The 18851-nt window shown below is 44.9% G+C and overlaps 1 protein-coding gene across 9 annotated transcripts in view; it reads right to left on the bottom strand.

The window, feature by feature from the left end:
- Nucleotides 1–18851, bottom strand: part of herc1 (HECT and RLD domain containing E3 ubiquitin protein ligase family member 1) — a 281473-nt gene that overhangs the window by 11996 nt on the left and 250626 nt on the right. For all 9 annotated transcript variants that reach the window (XM_055662723.1, XM_055662728.1, XM_055662725.1 and 6 more), the window contains exons 62-73: nt 15930–15995; nt 15720–15845; nt 13612–13750; nt 13314–13495; nt 11640–11795; nt 8049–8171; nt 7735–7837; nt 5546–5715; nt 4268–4406; nt 1946–2115; nt 1673–1842; nt 1044–1209 (exon numbers count right to left, since the gene is read on the bottom strand). In XM_055662723.1, the coding sequence (XP_055518698.1) occupies nt 1044–1209; nt 1673–1842; nt 1946–2115; nt 4268–4406; nt 5546–5715; nt 7735–7837; nt 8049–8171; nt 11640–11795; nt 13314–13495; nt 13612–13750; nt 15720–15845; nt 15930–15995 (1710 nt within the window). The remainder of the gene's footprint in view (nt 1–1043; nt 1210–1672; nt 1843–1945; nt 2116–4267; nt 4407–5545; nt 5716–7734; nt 7838–8048; nt 8172–11639; nt 11796–13313; nt 13496–13611; nt 13751–15719; nt 15846–15929; nt 15996–18851) is intronic.

Raw genomic sequence — 18851 nt, 5'->3', positions numbered from 1 at the left:
TGGAAGGAGGAATTGGGAGTAGGGGATAGAGCAGTGGTTCCCAACCTTTTTTTGGCCATGCCCCACCTAATCACCTCTAAAATCCTGATGCCCCCCCCCCTTGCTTTCCCTTGAGAGAAAACGGAGGAAATAGATATTATAAGGGTAACTTAGCAAATGCTCTTTCAATCGCATTTCTAAATCCAATTCAATAAATAAGGTTCTCCCATGACCTCGCGCGCTTCGTGCGACGTGCATGAAGAGCGATGGCGCGGTGATTATGTAATAACTACACAATAAAGACCTTTTTTACCCCAAAAAAATTATTTACTCAAAATAACATCTGAAACATAAACTACATATGTTTACCTGATGGAAAATCCAAAAAAATAAAAATCGAAAATTTGGACCCAGACCTCCTCAGTCGCGCTCAATTGCCCCCCTTAAAAATCAAATTGCCCCCCTGTGGGGCGTATGCCCCACGTTGGGAACCACTGGGATAGAGTCTTTGCAGGAAGCAGGATGGGAGGAAGTGTAGTTGAGATAGTCAGTGGGTTTGTAATAGTTTAATAGTTCCGTCAATAGTTTATTTTGTGATGGAGACTGTGAGATCAAGAAAGAGGAAGGAGGTGTCAGAGATGGTCCAAGTAAATAGGAATGCAGGATGAAAATTGGTGGTGAAGTTGATGAAGTCCACCAGACTGTCTATCCACGTACCTGTCTAACTGCTTCTTAAACATTGGGATAGTCCCAGCCTCAACTACCTCCTCTGGCAGCTTGTTCCTTTGTGTGAAAAAGTTGCCCTTCAGATTCCTATTAAATCTTTTCCCCTTCACCTTGAACCCATGCCCTCAATTCCCCTACTCTGGGCATCTACCCGATTTATTCCTCTCATGATACTTGGTACTTGTTTTAAAATGCTAGTAAAACACTAGAATAATACATTTTAAATACTAAAATACAAATACTTAGAAAACTAAATTAAAAAATACGAGAATAGAAATCTTGCTTGTTTTGAGACACTGCGAGTGGTCATTAAAAGGCATAGACAAAACAACCAATACCTGACATATCTCTGTGATGGTATCGTCAAATACTCCACCAGCATCATCGGCACCCTCCCCCACCAGCTTCACCTTCCAAGCACGAGAAGGTAATCGCAGATCCGACGCATTCAGCTTGACCACTTGTCTCGCGATCTGAACGAAGATAGGTTTACACTTCCGGCCTCTAGGAATAGAAGTAGACTCGCAATTAATCACGAGGGAATACTTTTCTTCATATGGAACTATTCACATTGTCGAACATAGAACAGTAAAACACAAGAACAGGCCCTTCAGCCCATAATGTCTGTGCTGAACATGAGGCCAAGACCTATCCACCTGCACATAATCCATATCCCACTGTTCCCGGCGTATCCATGAGCCGATCCCAAAGTCTTTTAAATGCCACTATCGTACCTGCTTCAATCACCGCGTTCCAGGCATCAGCCTCTGCGTAGAAAACTTGCCCCGCACACCTCCTTTAAATGATGCCCCTCTCACATTATGCTTCCAGTATTTGCCATCGCCTCGCCCTCCAGACCCCGTACCCATGGCACTCGAGCCCTGGCATATGTATCTGGTATCTGCCCTCTCGTATTTGATGCAGAAATGAAGCAATGCACAACAAAGATGGTTTGGCTGCAACACACCTGGTAGATATCCTTTTCACAGTGATCTGAGGACCATAGTTTTTGCCTTGGACCATTGTCTTTCCTATGGAGCGCACCATGGGAAGAGTATAAACCCTCGGTGCAAGTAAAGGTCTCAGTTGTCCTTGGACTATTCCCCATGTTCCAGCATTGTAGTGCGATGTACTATTCTGTAATCACAATTGTAAATATTAGATCAATTAAAAGCCACACAATGTGATTGTTGACGGATGTTTGTTAAGTGCATACTTTCCCATTTCCAGCACTGCTTACCTGATTGTTGGGACTGAGATTAAGTAACCTCCATGAAGAGTACATAAGGTCAGAGAAGTGGTACAGCAATCGTAGCCTGGCCCTGATGGTTTCAATAGATACTTCCTTCAGTGAACTGAATTGTGGCGGGATAGAGTCTGGCAGACCTAATTGCAGAGGAACCGATACGCCTATGGAAAGATGGAGCAGATTTTCACATCAGTTACATTTTAGTATTATACCAGTCCAACTCATACAGGTTTAGGTGAAAGTGACACAGTGGTAGACTTGCTGCCTTACAGCGCCAGAGACTCGGGTTCAATCCTGACTACGGGGTATGGGGTTTGTACGTGTGTGGAGCGGAACTGCAGATGCTGGTTTAAACCGAAGGTAGATACAAAAATTTGGTGTAACTCAGCGGGACAGGCAGCATCACTGGAGAGAAGAAATGGGTGACGTTTCGGGTTGAGACCCAAAATTTCACCCATTCCTTCTCTCCAGAGATGCTGCCTGTTCAGCTGAGGTACTCCAACTTTTTGTGTCTTATCTACGCAGTTTGTACATTCTCCCTATGACCGTGTGGGTTTTCTCCGCGTGTTCCAGTTTCCTCGCACACTCTGGCATTCATCAGCCAGAGTATTGATTATAGAAGTTGGGAGGTCATGTTGCAGTTGTATAAGGCGTTGGTGAGACTGCATTTAAAATATTGTGTTCAGTTCTGGGCACCATGTTATAGGAAAGATATTGTCAAGCTTGAAAGGGTTCATAAAAGATTTACGAGGATGCTGCCAGGACTAGAGGGTGTGAGCTATAGGGAGAGGTTGAGTACGCTGGGTCTCTATTCCATGGAGCGCAGGATGAGGGGAGATCTTATAGAGGTGTACAAAATCAAGAACAGAATGGATCGTGTAAATGCGTAGAGTCTTTTGACCAGAGTAGGGGAATCGGGGACCAGAGGACATAGGTTCAAGGTGAAGGGGATTAATAGGAATCTGAGGGGTAACGTTTTTACACAAAGGTTGGTGGGTGTATGGAACAAGCTGCCACAGGAGGTCATTGAGGCAAGGGCTAGACCCAACTTTTAAGAAACAGTTGGACAGGTACATATATAGGACAGGATGAGGGATATGGACCAAGCGCAGGCAAATGGGACTAGTGTAGCTGGGACATTGTTGGCCGGTGTGGGCGAGTTGGGCCTGTTTCCACACTGTATCACCCTATGACATCGAAGATGAACAGGTTTCTAGGTTAATTGGCTTAGGTAAAAACTGTAAATTGTCCCTTGTGTGTAGGATAGCGCTAGTGTATGTGGTGATTGCTGGTCGCCAAGGAATAAAGGAATAAAGTCCCAGTCTGCCCAACCTCTCCCTATAGTTCAGGCCTTCATGTCCTGGCAATATCCTCATAAATCTTGTCTGTCAGAAGTGGCAGTGGGCAGCAGCTATCACCATTGGAGAACATTCCAAGCTGGCACAAGTTACCCGATTCCATCAGATTGACATTTCAACTCAATGTTTGGGCTATCAGTCCATTATGACTACTGCACCAACACACCCACTGACAGAGGCAGACACTTCCTCTCAACATCAGGACATTCTGGCACAGCCCAGAGAAGGCTATACCTGGATTTCCCCCACACAGATTAGCCAGTCGATGGGCTGCGATAACATGCAATGAGTTTTTCCACACCTCCAGTAAACAAAGTTGTGCCTCATTTCACAGCCACCAACAACTTCTGGTCAACAATTGCAGATTCACAAGAAGCATAATTCACCCTCCTACATGACAAATGCTTTAGCTGGAACATTATGACAGTGGTTTATTTAAACGAACCTTGATCAGAGCGAAGATGGACACATTGTGCTGGAGTAACTCCGCGGGTCAGGCAGCATCTCTGGAGAAAAGGAATAGATGACTTTTCGGGTTGGAGCCCTTTTCCAGGCCTCGGGTTCCTACCCGAAATGTCCTCTTCTCCAGAGATGCTGCCTGACCCACTGAGTCATTCCAGAATTTTGTGTCTATCTTCAGTAGAAACCAGCATCTGCAGTTCCTTCCTACACATGGTTGATTGAAGGGAAATTTGTGCTCAACAAACTTAAAGCTGTTTACATTTACTAACTTTTGGAAAAGCTAAAATGGTAAAAATCTGCTTTGCCAATATTTGCTAAAACTGCTTTCAAAGTGATTATTAATGTTTGAATATATAGTAAGGTAACTCTTGGATAGAGGGTAGATAGATCGGTAGACAGTAACTATCTATCCATATCAGTCACTGACATAGATTAGGTAGGTGTGGGGGATATGGGTTCCAGTGAAGGGGAGGGTAAGGTGTTGCCCACTCACCTGGTGCTCTGGGGGGTACAGGAGGGGCCGTCCACGCCACACTGTGGCACCGGCCCGCTGAGATCTGCCGAATGCCCTTCCCCTGGAGGGCTGTGATTAAAGTGGGCTCTCTCACATGATTGGTGTGGCCCAGACCCAGCTACATTGGAGAGCAGAGGAACAGAGTTGGTAAACCAGAGACAAGGCACATTCACTAAACTCAAAACATGTTTCTCCACCAACTATCTTCTCCAAAACCAGAAGCCGCTGAACTTCGGAGCTTATATTCCAGAAAAAACAATTCTAGAAAATATTTAGGTTGAAATGAATTACATCGACGAAAAATTGGAAAACTATTTCTGCCTTTAAGTGATCTAGTTCCCTCACTCGTTAAAGTCTGGTGTGTTTCAAAATCAGCATAAGCTGTCCCTACTTTTATAAATTAATTGTGTGAAGTCCGCAAAGGATTGAGTATTAGATGTGCATTCTGGGGTGGTAAGTGCTAGTGTGTGAGAAAAGTAAATGCTTCATGGGTGACTCTGCTCAGAAACTTTAGAAGAGCCCCATGGGTAGCACAGTGGCGGGCAGTAGCGTTGCTGCCATACAGCTCCAGAGACCTGGGTTCAAAGCTGACTACGGGTGCTGTCTGCACAGCATTTGTACGTTCTCCCTGTGACCGTGTGGGTTTCTCCAGGTGCTCTGGTTTCCTCCCACATTCCAAAGACGTGCGTGTTTGTAGGTTAATTGGCTCTGTAAATTGCCCCGAGTGTGTAGAATGGAACTAATGTGACAAGGGTGATCGTTGGTCAGCCCAGACTCGGTGGGCCGAAGGGTCTGTTTCCACATTACATCTCAAACTAAACAAAATCTCCCAGCCACCTACCCGACCCAGCACTCCTATTAGGGGTGGAAAATACCCAACTCCCTTACATTAACAGTGTTTCCCTCCTAGATCAGAGGAGAAACTTTTGACAAAACCTACCCAATCCTGGGAAATAGTCCAACATTGCAAGCCGAAAGGCAGTAGCTAGAAACATGGCCCTGCTTTGTCCATTTGGCCACTGGTTTACTGGTAACATTTTATTATTCACAATCAGAATTGTATTACCACTTTGTTTTGGAAAAGCTTTATAATGGCTGAACATGAAAGATGCCAATAATAATATTTTGCAATTCTCCATCGCTTGGGGAATATCTCTACTTACTCAAGGCAAGCTTTTGAACCTGTGCCATCCAATTCCGCATCCACAGTCCAAATCAAATAACCTGCTTACACGAGGGATGGGTCAGATTTCTTACCTGCCCTTCCGAGTTGCTGCCCCATCCATAAACATCTCCGGATGAGGAGAGACCCAGTGTGTGCTCAGCGCCCACCACGATGTCCTCAATGAACACGCCATTCAGAGCAGGTACCAGTTGAGGTCTGTTGTGGTTGCGGGCACGACCTTCTGGCAACCCTATCAAGCGGTCTAGTTGCACACAGGAGCATTAATTTCATTCAATATGTCCTTCCCACGGCATAACCTAACTATTTTATTGTAATTTGGTGAAGAAAGACCACATTCTTGGGTCATCCTGTCCTTACTAATTTACAAATCTCTGTACATACAAGGTTTCCTCTCACGATAGGAATTACAGTTAAAGGGCCTCTCTGGATTCTGTAAACAACACAACATTCAGGTGCTCAATATAAACTGGTCATCATCATGAACCCATCTTCTGTGCAAATATGATCAAAAGTGAATGGGTGGATATAATCTCCCTGGTTCACCGGCCAGACATCCACTGTTGTCACTTCTGATAATGAATATTGGGGATTGTCACATCTCATATTTCACTTGGGCAGCTTACAACCCTGAGGTATAAACATTGATTTCTCTCATTTCAATTAACCCCTCCATTCCCTCTCCCGCCTCCTAGTTGGCCTACTTGTTCCCCTGTTCACACCCTTGATTCCGGGGTGGGAGATTGCAACCTTCATGTGGTCCACCCTGTTTCGACGAATACAATCATCCTGGCGTGCACAAACGGAAGATCAAACAGAACAAGTTGTCTTACATCTTTAGGCTGTGCACGCCATACACAAGAAGAAGAACCCTTGTATCCCTCTCACTATCAGCTCTTCTTCAGCCAGCAATGGGCCAATATGGGCTGCACCCTTCCTTGGTCATCTGTTGCCGGCCCTGAGTTGTTCTGGCCTTTTCCAACCTCTAATCCTCCCCCCTTCTTTCCGTCTGAAGAAGGGTTCCGACCCGCAATACCACCCATCCTTTTTCTCCAGAGGTATTGTCTAAACTACTTCGGTATAAACAAGCATTTATAGTTCCTTCCTTCACACTTTCATGTGAGGGATTAAACTACCACAGGAAAGGTGATGGCCAGCTTATCTTGAACCTGCTCAACCATTCAATGGAATCATGGGAGGTCTTGACCTAAACTTTGTTTACCACATCTGCTTCAATTAAAACACAAAATAGAAATTGCTGGAAATACTCAACAGATCAGGCAGTCTGTGAAGAGGGAGTTTTTGTTTAGCTTCCTGGATATGGACATCCCTGGCAAGGTCAACATTTATTGCCCATCCCTAACGATTTCAGAGGGTGGCATTGAGTCTGGAGTTGCATTTAGACCCCACCAGGTAAACACAACAGATTTCCATCCCATGTGAAATTGGCCAGCCAGGTATATTATTAAATCAACAAGCTGGTAGTTTCATGATCAATAGTACTAAGCCTAGCCATTTCTAAATGTTCCATTATTTAGTTAATTACATTTAACACAGTTGCTGATGTGGGGCTTGAACTCACGTCTCTGGGTTACTAGCATAAGTCTCCAGATTATTCATACGTTTCAAATTTTCTCTAGAACCTAACAGACTTGAAACAACAAGTTCCTCTCTCCACAGATGCTCATTAATCTGCCGAGGATTTCCATTTTTTAAAGTCAGAGTCACACAGCATGGCAACAGGGCCTGCAGGCCAACTTGTCCATGCCGACCATGAGGCTAGCCCCATTTGTCCAAGTTTGGCCCATAACCCTCTAAAGCTTTTCTATCCATGTACCTGCCTAAATATCTTTAAAACGTTGTTGTAGTACCTGCTTCAACTACCTCCTCTAGTGGCTCTGTCCCTTATACCCTCCAACCTCAGTGTTGCTCCTTCAGTGCCAGAGACCCAGGTTCGACCCTTACCACGGGTGCTAACCCATGCCAACCCATTAGTCATAGAACAGTTTCTGCAGTTAATTACATTAAATCCCAAGACTTGAGCAATAGACAAATAGGTGCAGGAGTAGGCCATTCGGCCTTTTGAGCCAGCACCGCCATTCAATGTGATCATGGCTGATCATCCCCAATCAGTACCCCGCTCCTGCCTTCTCCCCATAATCCCTGACTCCGCTATCTTTAAGAGCCCTATCTAGCTCTCACTTGAAAGTATCCAGAGAACCGGCCTCCTTAGTATATTCTAAAACCTTGGTGATCATCCTACCTTGGCCAAAGGTGTACACATGGCCATCTTTTGTCAAGGTAACAGAAAACTGTGTGCCACACGCAGCCTTCTTGATTGCTATTCCGCACAAAACATCTACTTTCTGTAAAGAGAAAAATTGAAAATCCTTACACCAGACAAAGGCAACAAGAAAGCCCAATGATGTAATTAATTAATTGGACACAGTATTCCCCATACATTTAACCACACAAGTTGACTGTAATACTTTGCTTTATTTGAAGAAGTTATAACGCATCAGAGAGATAAAAATATGAATTCATGCGATTACAATGGCAAAGTTTGGTAAGCCGTACCTGTGGAGAAGACTTGGCCGTCGAGTTGCCGAGGCCCAGCTTTCCGTAATCTCCGTCACCAAAGGCCCAAACCATCATGCCATCAGCAGAGACGGCTAATGTGTGATTTAAACCGCATGCAACCTAGGAAAAAGAATGGACCCAGCACGTCACAAGCAGTGGGAAACACCAGAGGCAAATAATCATTTGGCACAGGCAGGCACGGAAATCGCTATCAAAATATGGAGGGGACCAGGGGATGGGGGGGACCACAATGTCTTGGGGGCCACGCAGGCACACACACGCACGCGAGGCTTTGGAGGCTCAATCCAGCGCTAAATACAGCTCAACTCTGCCCGTCTCGATCCTGGCTGCGGATGAAGCGTAGGTCTGTGTCCAGGGCTGCTCAGAGTGTTTTGGCACGTCTCCCTTGCCCAATCACCGCGCTCTAGCCTCAGTCCCACCCCCCCTACTCCCGCCTCTGACCAACACCTCCCTCCTCCAATGATCGCGCTGATGGCCTGCTGACCGATATCTCTCTCGTCCAATCGGCGCCATCGATCATCAGTCCCACCACCACTATCTCGCGGAAAGCGGCGATTTCACCGGGTTTTAAAACCCAGATTACAAAAAATGGGGGGGGATCGTCCCCACCTCTCAAAATTGAAAACAGAAAATGCGGGAAATACTCTGCAGGTTATGAAGGGTTTACAGAGCAATAAAGTCATACAGCGCACAATGAGGCCCTTTGGCCCATCATATCCATGTTGTATCATATCCATGTTCCATCGATACAATGTTTACCCACAGGAAACCCTAGAAATTAGGTGCCCATCATATCCCGCCATTCAATATGATCATGGCTGATCATAACTCCCCGTGTTCCATCGATACGAATCCTGTGTGGCAGAGAGTGTTCACCCACAGGAGGTCCCTAGCCTTCTGTGCTGTGGCGATTCAAACACTTGTCTGCGAAAAAAGTTCACTATCGGTTTTAAAGGATTTCCCTTTATCCTTAAGCTGTGACCCCTTGTCCTGACTTCCCTAACATCGGGACAATCTACCTGCATCTAGCCTGTCCAACCCCTTAAGAATTTTGTAAGTTTCTATAAGATCGTCTCAATCTTCTAAATTCTAGAGAGTATCCCAAGTTTATTCTAGGGACCAAAGGTCCCTAGCCTTCTGTGCTGCGGCGATTCAAACACTTGTCTGGAAGCACTATAAAGTGGTGAGGACATCTACCTCCTGAGGCAGCGTATTCCAAATTACAAACAATCTGTGTGAGGAGGATTCCCGATTCCTCTATACCACCCTCGTCTCACCTCAGCCCCATGCTATCTTGTCTTAAGATAACCTCACCATGGGAAATTGATTCTTACTCTCTACCCCTTCATAATGTTGCATACCTGTCAGCTCACCCCTCAGCCAGCTCTGTCCCTGAGAAAACAAACCCAGCCTACCCAATCTCTCTTTAGAACTGAAATGTTCCAATCCAGACAACATTATGGTGAATTTCCTCCTCACCTTCTCCAGCACCATCACTTTCTCCCTTTAGCGAAGCACACAATACTCCAAAAGTAGCCCAACCAGCGTTTTAACATGACTTCCCAGCTCTTGTATCCTATACCAGCGTATGTTAAGGTTAGCACTTCACACCCCTTCTACCTATCTGCCACTTCAGGAATTTATGGACGTACTCAAAAATAAAAAAAACTGGGATGGAAAAAAAATTTGAGGATAACATAGAACTGGTGAAATGGCACCCAAAATATAACTGGGGCAACAATATACTGGGGTGACAATATAATTGGAGCGACAATATAACTGGGGCGACAATGTAACTGGGGCGACAATGTAACTGGGGCGACAATAACTGGGGCGACAATATACTGGGGCAACAATATACTGGGGCGACAATGTAACTGGGGCAACAATATACTGGGGCAACAATATACTGGGGCAACAATATACTGGGGCGACAATATACTGGGGCGACAATATACTGGGGCGACAATATACTGGGGCGAGGGGCACAATATAACAATGTAACTGGGGCAACAATATACTGGGGCAACAATATACTGGGGCGACAATGTAACTGGGGCGACAATATACTGGGGCAACAATATACTGGGGCAACAATATACTTGGGCCACAATATACTGGGGCGACAATATACTGGGGCCAAATATACTGGGGCAACAATATACTGGGGCAACAATATACTGTGCGACAATATACTGGGGCAACAATGTAACTGGGCGACAATATACTGGGGCACAATATACTGGGGCGACAATATACTTGGGCAACAATGTAACTGGGGCGACAATATACTGGGGCAACAATATACCGGGGCAACAATATACCGGGGCAACAATATACCGGGGCAACAATATACTGGGGCAACAATATAACTGGGGCAACAATATACTGGGGCAACAATATAACTGGGGCAACAATATACTGGGGCAACAATATACTGGGGCAACAATATACTGGGGCAACAATATACTGGGGCAACAATATACTGGGGCAACAATATACTGGGGCGACAATATACTGGGGCAACATAACTGGGGCAACAATATAACTGGAGCGACAATATAACTGAAGCAACAATATACTGGAGCAACAATATACTGGGGCGACAATAACACAATATACTGGGGCGACACATACTAATATACTGGGGCGACAATATACTGGGGGGGCGACAATATACTGGGGCGACAATATACTGGGGCAACAATAATACAATATACTGGGGCAACAATATAACTGGGGCAACAATATACTGGGGCAACAATATAACTGGGGCGACAATATACTGGGGCGACAATATACTGGGGCAACAATGTAACTGGGGCGACAATAACTGGGGCGCAATATACTGGGGCAACAATATACTGGGGCAACAATGTAACTGGGGCGACAATAATGGGGCGACAATATACTGGGGCAACAATATACTGGGGCAACAATGTACTGGGGCAACAACTGGGGCAACATATACTGGGGCACAATATACTGGGGCGACAATATACTGGGGCGACAATATACTGGGGCGACAATATACTGGGGCGACAATATACTGGGGCGACAATATACAATATACTGGGGCGACAATATACTGGGGCAAATTAAATGGTGAACAAAGCAATCTGAGGCACAGGTACACAAATCTTTGTAGGTGGGGGCGGGGTAAAGCTGGTTGTATTAGAAAACAGCACAAGAGATCCTTATTAATAGCAGAATAGTGAGAACAATTTAAATGGTGAAAAAGCAATCTGATTCACCACAAATCTTTGTAGGTGGTAAAGCTGGTTGTATTAGAAAACAGCACAAGAGATCCTTATTAATAGCAGAATAGTGAGAACATTTGATAAAACACCAATTCACCCTCAGTAGGAGTATAGAGGTCATTTCTAGATATCATACTTCAGGATGTTTCAGCCAGGAGCAGGCTGTGCATGGGATTTATTAGAAAGTCAACGGAGAAAAAGACCTTTCATTAAGTGGACTGATGGGGACTGGGCTGAGGAGTTAAGAGGAGATTTGAAACCGGGGAGAGAAGTGTTTGTACAGTAAATGAGCAATATAATAGGATACCTGTCCGACTTGATAACCCTCCAATGCTGCCACTCTCTCCGGCAGCTTTTTGTTGGATGTGTTACCGAGTCCTAAACGTCCATAGTCTCCATTTCCAAAGGTGAACAACTTGCCATCTGCCGTAACCACTGCTGAATGCTTAAAGCCGCATGACATCTGTGTGACACAGGAGCAAATGATGTTGAAACTAAGCAATATTCTATGTTTTAGCCGTAAAGATAAGATGATCAGATGATTAATAAATACTGGCCTTTCTAGACATGGCCAAAAAGAGGGCGAGGAGTCTTGGAGAGACTGTGCGTTTGTGGGTTGGGGAAAGAGGCTTGGTGGACATTGTGCGGAATAATATACAACTTAACTCGAACGTAGTGCCCCGCCAGCTGAACCTTTACACTGAAGGTGGAGCCACTGGATGATTGATTGAAAATTGCTGAAAGTCAGGGTCGAGCAGTGGGTTTCGACCCTGGAAAACCATAGGAGGTCAAGGAAAGATGGCAGCGATGCCTCGCCTGAAGTAATCATCACCCGATAATTAAGTACCTATCACATTCAGCAGATATCTCTGCGTAACTCCAATGACCACAGACCTCCAGCCTGAATATTGAGCTTTCACCACAATACTTCTACCAATAAATCAGTTGTGAATCCATACGAACAATCACTGTTAATCCCACTCATCTTAATCTTCTAGATCAGCCCATTGGGGAATTTTATTAAACACCTTACTAAATCCACACCATGTGGATAACATCTACCGCCCAACCGTCATCGATCACCTTTGTCACCACCTTAAAAATAAAATCTATCACATTAGTAAGACATGCCCTGGCACGTACAAAGCCATGCTGAGTGTCCCTAATTAACCCATTCCCTTCCAAATGGGAGTAAATCCTATCCAAAAGAATCCTCTCCAATAGCTTCCCTACCTCTGACGTCAGGCTCACCGGCCTATAGATCGCTGGATTCTACTATCCTTCTTAAACAATAGTCCCCTGGGACCTCGCCTGTACAACAATAATCTTAGGCATAGAGCTCCACTACCAATCTTAAAACCATGGGAGTGACTTCTTGAATCACATCTTTAGACTTGTCATCAATGATTAATGAGTTGGGGTGGGATGCTGTCAGATCAGAGATCAGTGCCTGCTAGACCCAAGTTTAGGTAACCTCTAACATTCCTCTCTCCCCCCCCCCTCTCCCCCCCCCCCCCCCCCCCCCCCCCACCTTACAACCGCCCCACTCCCTTCCCCTGTGCCCCACCTATTTCTCCCTTCCGCCTCCATTCCTTCCTCCGCCTACACGATTCACAACTCTTCATCCTTTCGTTTCACACTTTATTTTTTATCGCTTGCCTTTGTCCAACCATCTGCCTATCAAACCCCCTCACCTGTGTTCAACTATTATCTGCCACACTTTGTTCCGTCCCTCCTCTTTCGGGTTTTCTTCCCCTCAATGCACTCAGTCTGAAGAAAGGCCATGACCTGGGACGTCACCTATCCATGTTCTCCACAGATGCTGCCTGACCCGCTGAGTTACTCTAGCACGATGTCTTTTTTTTGTAAACCAGCATCTGCAGTTCCTTGTTTCTACCTGGCGGAGAGTGCTTTTATATCACGTTTTAAGCCAAGTTTTAGCCGACAAATCATTTACTTATTTCCCTGTATGTAGTCTCACCTGGACAACCTCTTCGCCCTGCAGTGCCTCGATTTGTCGCGGTCTGCGCTGCCGGTCACTGTTTCCGTGGCCCAGCTTGCCGTAATCCCCATCACCCCAACTGAAGACCTCCCCACTTTCCGTCAGTGCCATCGAGTGGCCATCAGATCCACAGGAAGTCACCAACTGCGTCACCACAAAACCTGTCACATGTACACGAGTAGGACCATATCAGTGCAAACAGAGGCAAGAACGATTTGATGATTAACAATACTATCAATTTTTAATAATCAGACGCCACCGTGCCAAGTCTGAGTACCTTGGAGTGCCGAAATGACGGTTAAGACGTGAAGGTCGTCTGAATTCCCCTGTCCAAGGCGACCATAGCTTCCTTCCCCACACGCCATCACAGTCCCGTTAGCCTGGATGACAAAAGTACAATTCTGCCCACAAATAACCTGCAAATGCAAACATGCAAATAAAATTATATGGAATGCTTCGAATTTGAAAACGAGGTGAACTAGATTTGACCTCTATTTTCACCAACCATACCACTTCTCGTGCTGCCCTCCAATCAAGGGAACAACATGCCAAACCTGTCTTTTACCTAATTTCTTCCCAACATCTGTTATCAGGCTGTCATTAGGCAACTGAACCATCCTACCATCAACTAGAGAGCATTCCTGAGCTACAATCTACTTCATAGGAGACTCTCTGACTATCTTTGATCAGACTTTATTGGATTTTATCTTGCCCTAAACGCTAGTCACGCTATTCCCTTTATCATATATCTGTACACTGTGGACGGCTCGACTGCAATCATATATTCTGCTGACTGGTTAGCATGCAACAAAAGCTTTTCACTGCACCTCGATACACGTGGCAATAAACTAAGCAGCCAGGTACTTGGTAGTATTTCTCAGTGAAGCAGAGGTTCACTTGCCCTTCTTCCCATCCAGTGTACTACATTTCATTCGTACAGCGTGGCTTGCTCACATACAAGCCCTCATTGGAAGACTGCTTAGCGCAGCATCTCCCTTCATTCCGTGGAGGCGATCTCAATTCCTCATTCAATTTGCAGACTGCCATATTTGTGGCCTCCTGCACTGTTCCAACGAGGCCCAATTTAAATTTGCAGAATATCACTTTGTCTTTCATCTGAGTATTTACCCAATATCAAATTCCATAACATCAGGTCTATTTTTCTAGTTTCAATAGATCTGGCCATATCCATACTGCCTGGTTTGAGGAGCATTCCCCACAGTGTCAGGTTCATCAATGGCTCTGAGCTGCATTTCACGGCTTTTATTGAATTGAATTGAATCCTTTATTTGTCATTCGGACCTTTCGGTCTGAACGAAATGTCGTTGCCTGCAGCCATACATGTAATAATAAACAACACACAATAAACACAAATTAACATCCACCACAGTGAGTTCACCAAGCACCTCCTCACTGTGATGGAGGCAAAAGTCTTAGGGTTGCTGTCTCTTCCCTCCTCTTCTCCCTCTGCGCTGAGGCGATACCCCACCGGGCGATGGTAAGTCAGCCCCGCGGTTCAAGCTCCGCGGCCCGGGGTGGTCGAAGCTGCCGTCCTCCAGTCCAGCGGACGCAGCTGTTGCCACGGGAGCTCCGGAAAACAGGCACCAGCCTGTGACCCGCGAGCTCCCGACGATGTCGTCCACTGGCCCGTGGCCGAGCCCCGGATTCAGGTCGCCGCCCCGCACCGGGCCGCCCTCCGGAGCACCATCTCCGCCCTGCACCGGGCCGCCCACACGGGAGCGCCTTCCAGCCGGGAGCCGGGCCGTCCTCACGGGAGCGCCTTCCAGCCGCTCCCGTGTGTCCCTTTGTGTGTCTCTCTATCTAATTGTCTTCATTAATTCACAATCTAGACATTTCTGTAAAGAATGAAATCACCATGGCCGTTCTAGCTTCACCCCATTAGAGATGTTCCCTTTGTTTCATTCATCACTTCCTCCACCCTCCCCACATCAAGCTAACTTGTTTTCTCACTTTCCTAGTTCAGATGAAGTCTTCCACCTGAGATATTCATTCTGTTTCTCTTTCCACAGATGCTGGCCGGCCTGCTGAGTGTTTCCAGTTTTTTTCTGTTTATATTTCAGATTTCCAGAATATATGTTTTTTTAAAAGTATTTTCAATTAAATATTATTTCCAGTCATTCTTGTTTTAATATCACAAAAAGCATCTGTCTTAATAATAAGTGAAAAATGAAGCATTTATCTATAGCTCTCAAGTAACAATGCATTTGTACAACCACTATAATTTAGGACAGACGGCTTTGAGTCTGATGATTTCGTTCCAAAAAGGATTAAATTAAGTACTTTCCAATTTTTATAGCAATCCCCAAATTATATAGCAATTGCAATTCCCAAGCTATGTTTACAATGCAAATTCAAAAGTCAAACCTGCTGAGCTTGTGAAAACGAAGGTGCACCAGTTGGTATCATAACATTTCTTCCAGCTTCTGCTAACTGCCCATGGCGTCCTGCTCCCCAAAGATAAACGTCACATTTTCCACCAAGGTGCCAGTCCTACAAGGATAGGAGATGAGTTTTAATATTCTTTGCACGTACACTAAGCACAGGATGCATGTTGCAAAACAAGGGGTTACCTACCTCTGGCCGGGATGTTGCCCAGGACATAATCTGTTCATCCATTCCAGTGAACCATTTACTGTTGTCCTGCAATTGAGAAAACATTGTCAGGATGTGAAACCTACACGTGGCCTGATTAATTGATGAAAAGAAACGGCATGGACCTTCAGCCCACTGAGTCAAGTCGACTATCAATCAATCACCCGTTCACACTGCTCCTATGTTACCCTGCTTTTGCATCTATTCCCTACGCGCAAGGGGCAATTGACAGAGGCCAACTAACCCGCATGTCTTTGAAAAGTGGGAGTGAACTGGAGCAGCCGGAGTTCACAGAGAGAACGTGCAAGCTCCACAAAGAAAGCACCCAAGCTCAGGATCAAACCTGGGTGTATGGCGCCATGAGACAACAGCTCTACCAGCTGTGCCACTGTGCCGCTCTCTAAAGTTCTCTCTGAAATGAATTCCATTTCAAATGTTGTCGTGTTATAAATGATTGTTTGAAATGTTTAAAAGGTAATCATTGAATATAGACCAGGCTACTTGCAATGAATCAACCAACTAGAACAGAAATCTACACTAATAACTAATTCCAATCCTTCTTTTCTTTTTTGTACACTTTGGCCTGCTAGGTATATTCCACAGCATCCAATGAGCTACACGTTACACAGACAAAGCAACCTGATTTTATCTGACCCTTCAAGGCTACATTCGGTAATCCAAACTCAATTGATGCAAAGTCCCTTTGTTCCACCCATTATCATCGTCCCAACCTCTCTCTTCTGTGACTAATCTGTTTCTCTCTTTCCCAGGTCCTTGAACTAAAACATTAACCGTTTCTCTTTCCACAGATGATGCCTGACCTGCTGCGTGGTTCCAATATTTTCTGCTTTCATTTCAGATTTCCAGAATCTGCAGTTTTCCAATCTATTTTAACTGTCCTTGGGAAGATGTGTTTAAGAAATTGATTACATTTCTTAATGTAGATGCTGGAAAAATCGACAATCGACAAACATTCTGGAGAAACTCAGCAGGTGAGGCAGCATCTATGGGGCGAAGGAACAGGTGACGTTTCGGGTCGAGACCCTTCCGGTGCTGAGCGACCTTCAGGAAGTATTGAAGACCTTCTCACAAAGGCACTCCCAAAATTCTGTTAAATTAGGAATTCCAGAAATTACAGCAGCAATTAAGAGGGAATAGTGACATTTTCATGTCAAGTTAGCCTGCTGCCTGAGGTGGTAGAGGTTGTGGGCTAGGGAGATGCTGCTGCACCAGCCTAGCTGACCAAACATAGCTTTTGGTTTCAGTTTATTATTATCACGTGTCCTGGAGCACTGCAAAAATCAATGTTTTGCAAACAAAGTAGATAAAATGCTGGAGTAACTCAGTGGGACAGGCAGCTGTCTGAAGAAGGGTCTTGACCCGAAACGTCACCCATTCTTTCTCTCTAGAGATGCTACCTATCCTGCTGAGTTACTCCAGCATTTTGTGTCTATCTTTGATTGAAACCAGCATCTGCAGTTCCTTCCTACACAATACTACACGTAAATAAAATAAAATCTAATGTAAACGGTAGGATAAGATACAGAGAACAAAATGTAGTTCTCAGCATTACAGGGCAAGAGCAGAGCGCATCTGTAGATGCTGCACATAACAGCCACCAAACATAGACACAGACTGTAAAACAAACACTAAACTGAAGATGGGGAGAGTAGAGAGATAACCCTCGCTCCAACTATAGTCGATGTTATGTGACAATTGCTTCATCCAATACGCTGCCCACTACAACACAATTCAAGTTCCTTGGTGTAAATATCACCAACAATTTGTCCTGGTCCAATCACTTTGATTCCAATGACTCTACTTCCTCACAAGGAAAAGGAACCGACATGTCTTCAATGACTCCGACCGATTTCTGCAGATGCAATGTAGAAAGCATCCTGTTAGGATGCATCGTACATTGACATTGCAAATGCATTCATTGCTCATGACTCCTAGAAATGGAGAGAGTTGGATCACTTCCAGCCTGTTCATTCCTTCTCCCGCCAGGCAGAAAAGACAAAAGCTTGAAAGGACATGTCAAAATATTCAAGAGGAGCTTCTTCCTTGCTGTTATCAATGGACCTTCTATATGCTCAGGAGATATTTTTCATCCTCCAATTACCTGGGTTAGGGAGATGCTGCTGCACCAGCCTAGCTGACCAAACATAGCTTTTGGTTTCAGTTTATTATTATCATGTGTCCTGGAGCACTGCGAAAATCAATGTTTTGCAAACAAAGTAGATAAAATGCTGGAGTAACTCAGTGGGACAGGCAGCTGTCTGAAGAAGGGTCTTGACCCGAAACGTCACCCATTCTTTCTCTCTAGAGATGCTACCTATCTTGCTGAGTTACTCCAGTATTTTGTGTCTATCTTTGATTGAAACCAGCATCTGCAGTTCCTTCCTACACAATACTACACGTAAATAAAATAAAATCTGATGTAAATGGTAGGACAAAAGGTTGAAAGGACATGTCAAAATATTCAAGAGGAGCTTCTTCCTTGCTGTTATCAATGGACCTTCCATATGCTCAGGAGATATTTTTCATCCTCCAATTACCTACCATCTAAGTACCATCTATCCCATTGGAAACCTTCAGACTACCTTTGAAAGGACTTTACTTGCTTTATCATGCACTAAATGTCATTCACGTTATTCCTTTATCATGTATCTGTACACTGAATGGCTCAATTGTAATCATGTATTGGTTTTCCACTGACTGGTTAGCACATAATAAAAGCTGTTCACTGTACCTCGGTGCACATGACAATAAACTAAACTCAAACCTCCTTGCAGCCTTTGCTATAAAAAAATCTGCACTTTCATTTTAGATATAAGACTATATTCTGCACTGTTTGTTTTCTCCTTTGCACTGGTGTCCTCATGTTTAGTATGATTTTCCTGG

The sequence above is a fragment of the Leucoraja erinacea genome, chromosome 36, assembly GCF_028641065.1.
Source record: "Leucoraja erinacea ecotype New England chromosome 36, Leri_hhj_1, whole genome shotgun sequence".
Taxonomy (NCBI): domain Eukaryota; kingdom Metazoa; phylum Chordata; class Chondrichthyes; order Rajiformes; family Rajidae; genus Leucoraja; species Leucoraja erinaceus.
Note: the sequence above shows the minus strand (reverse complement) of the source record. Positions and strands in the feature narration are given on the sequence as shown.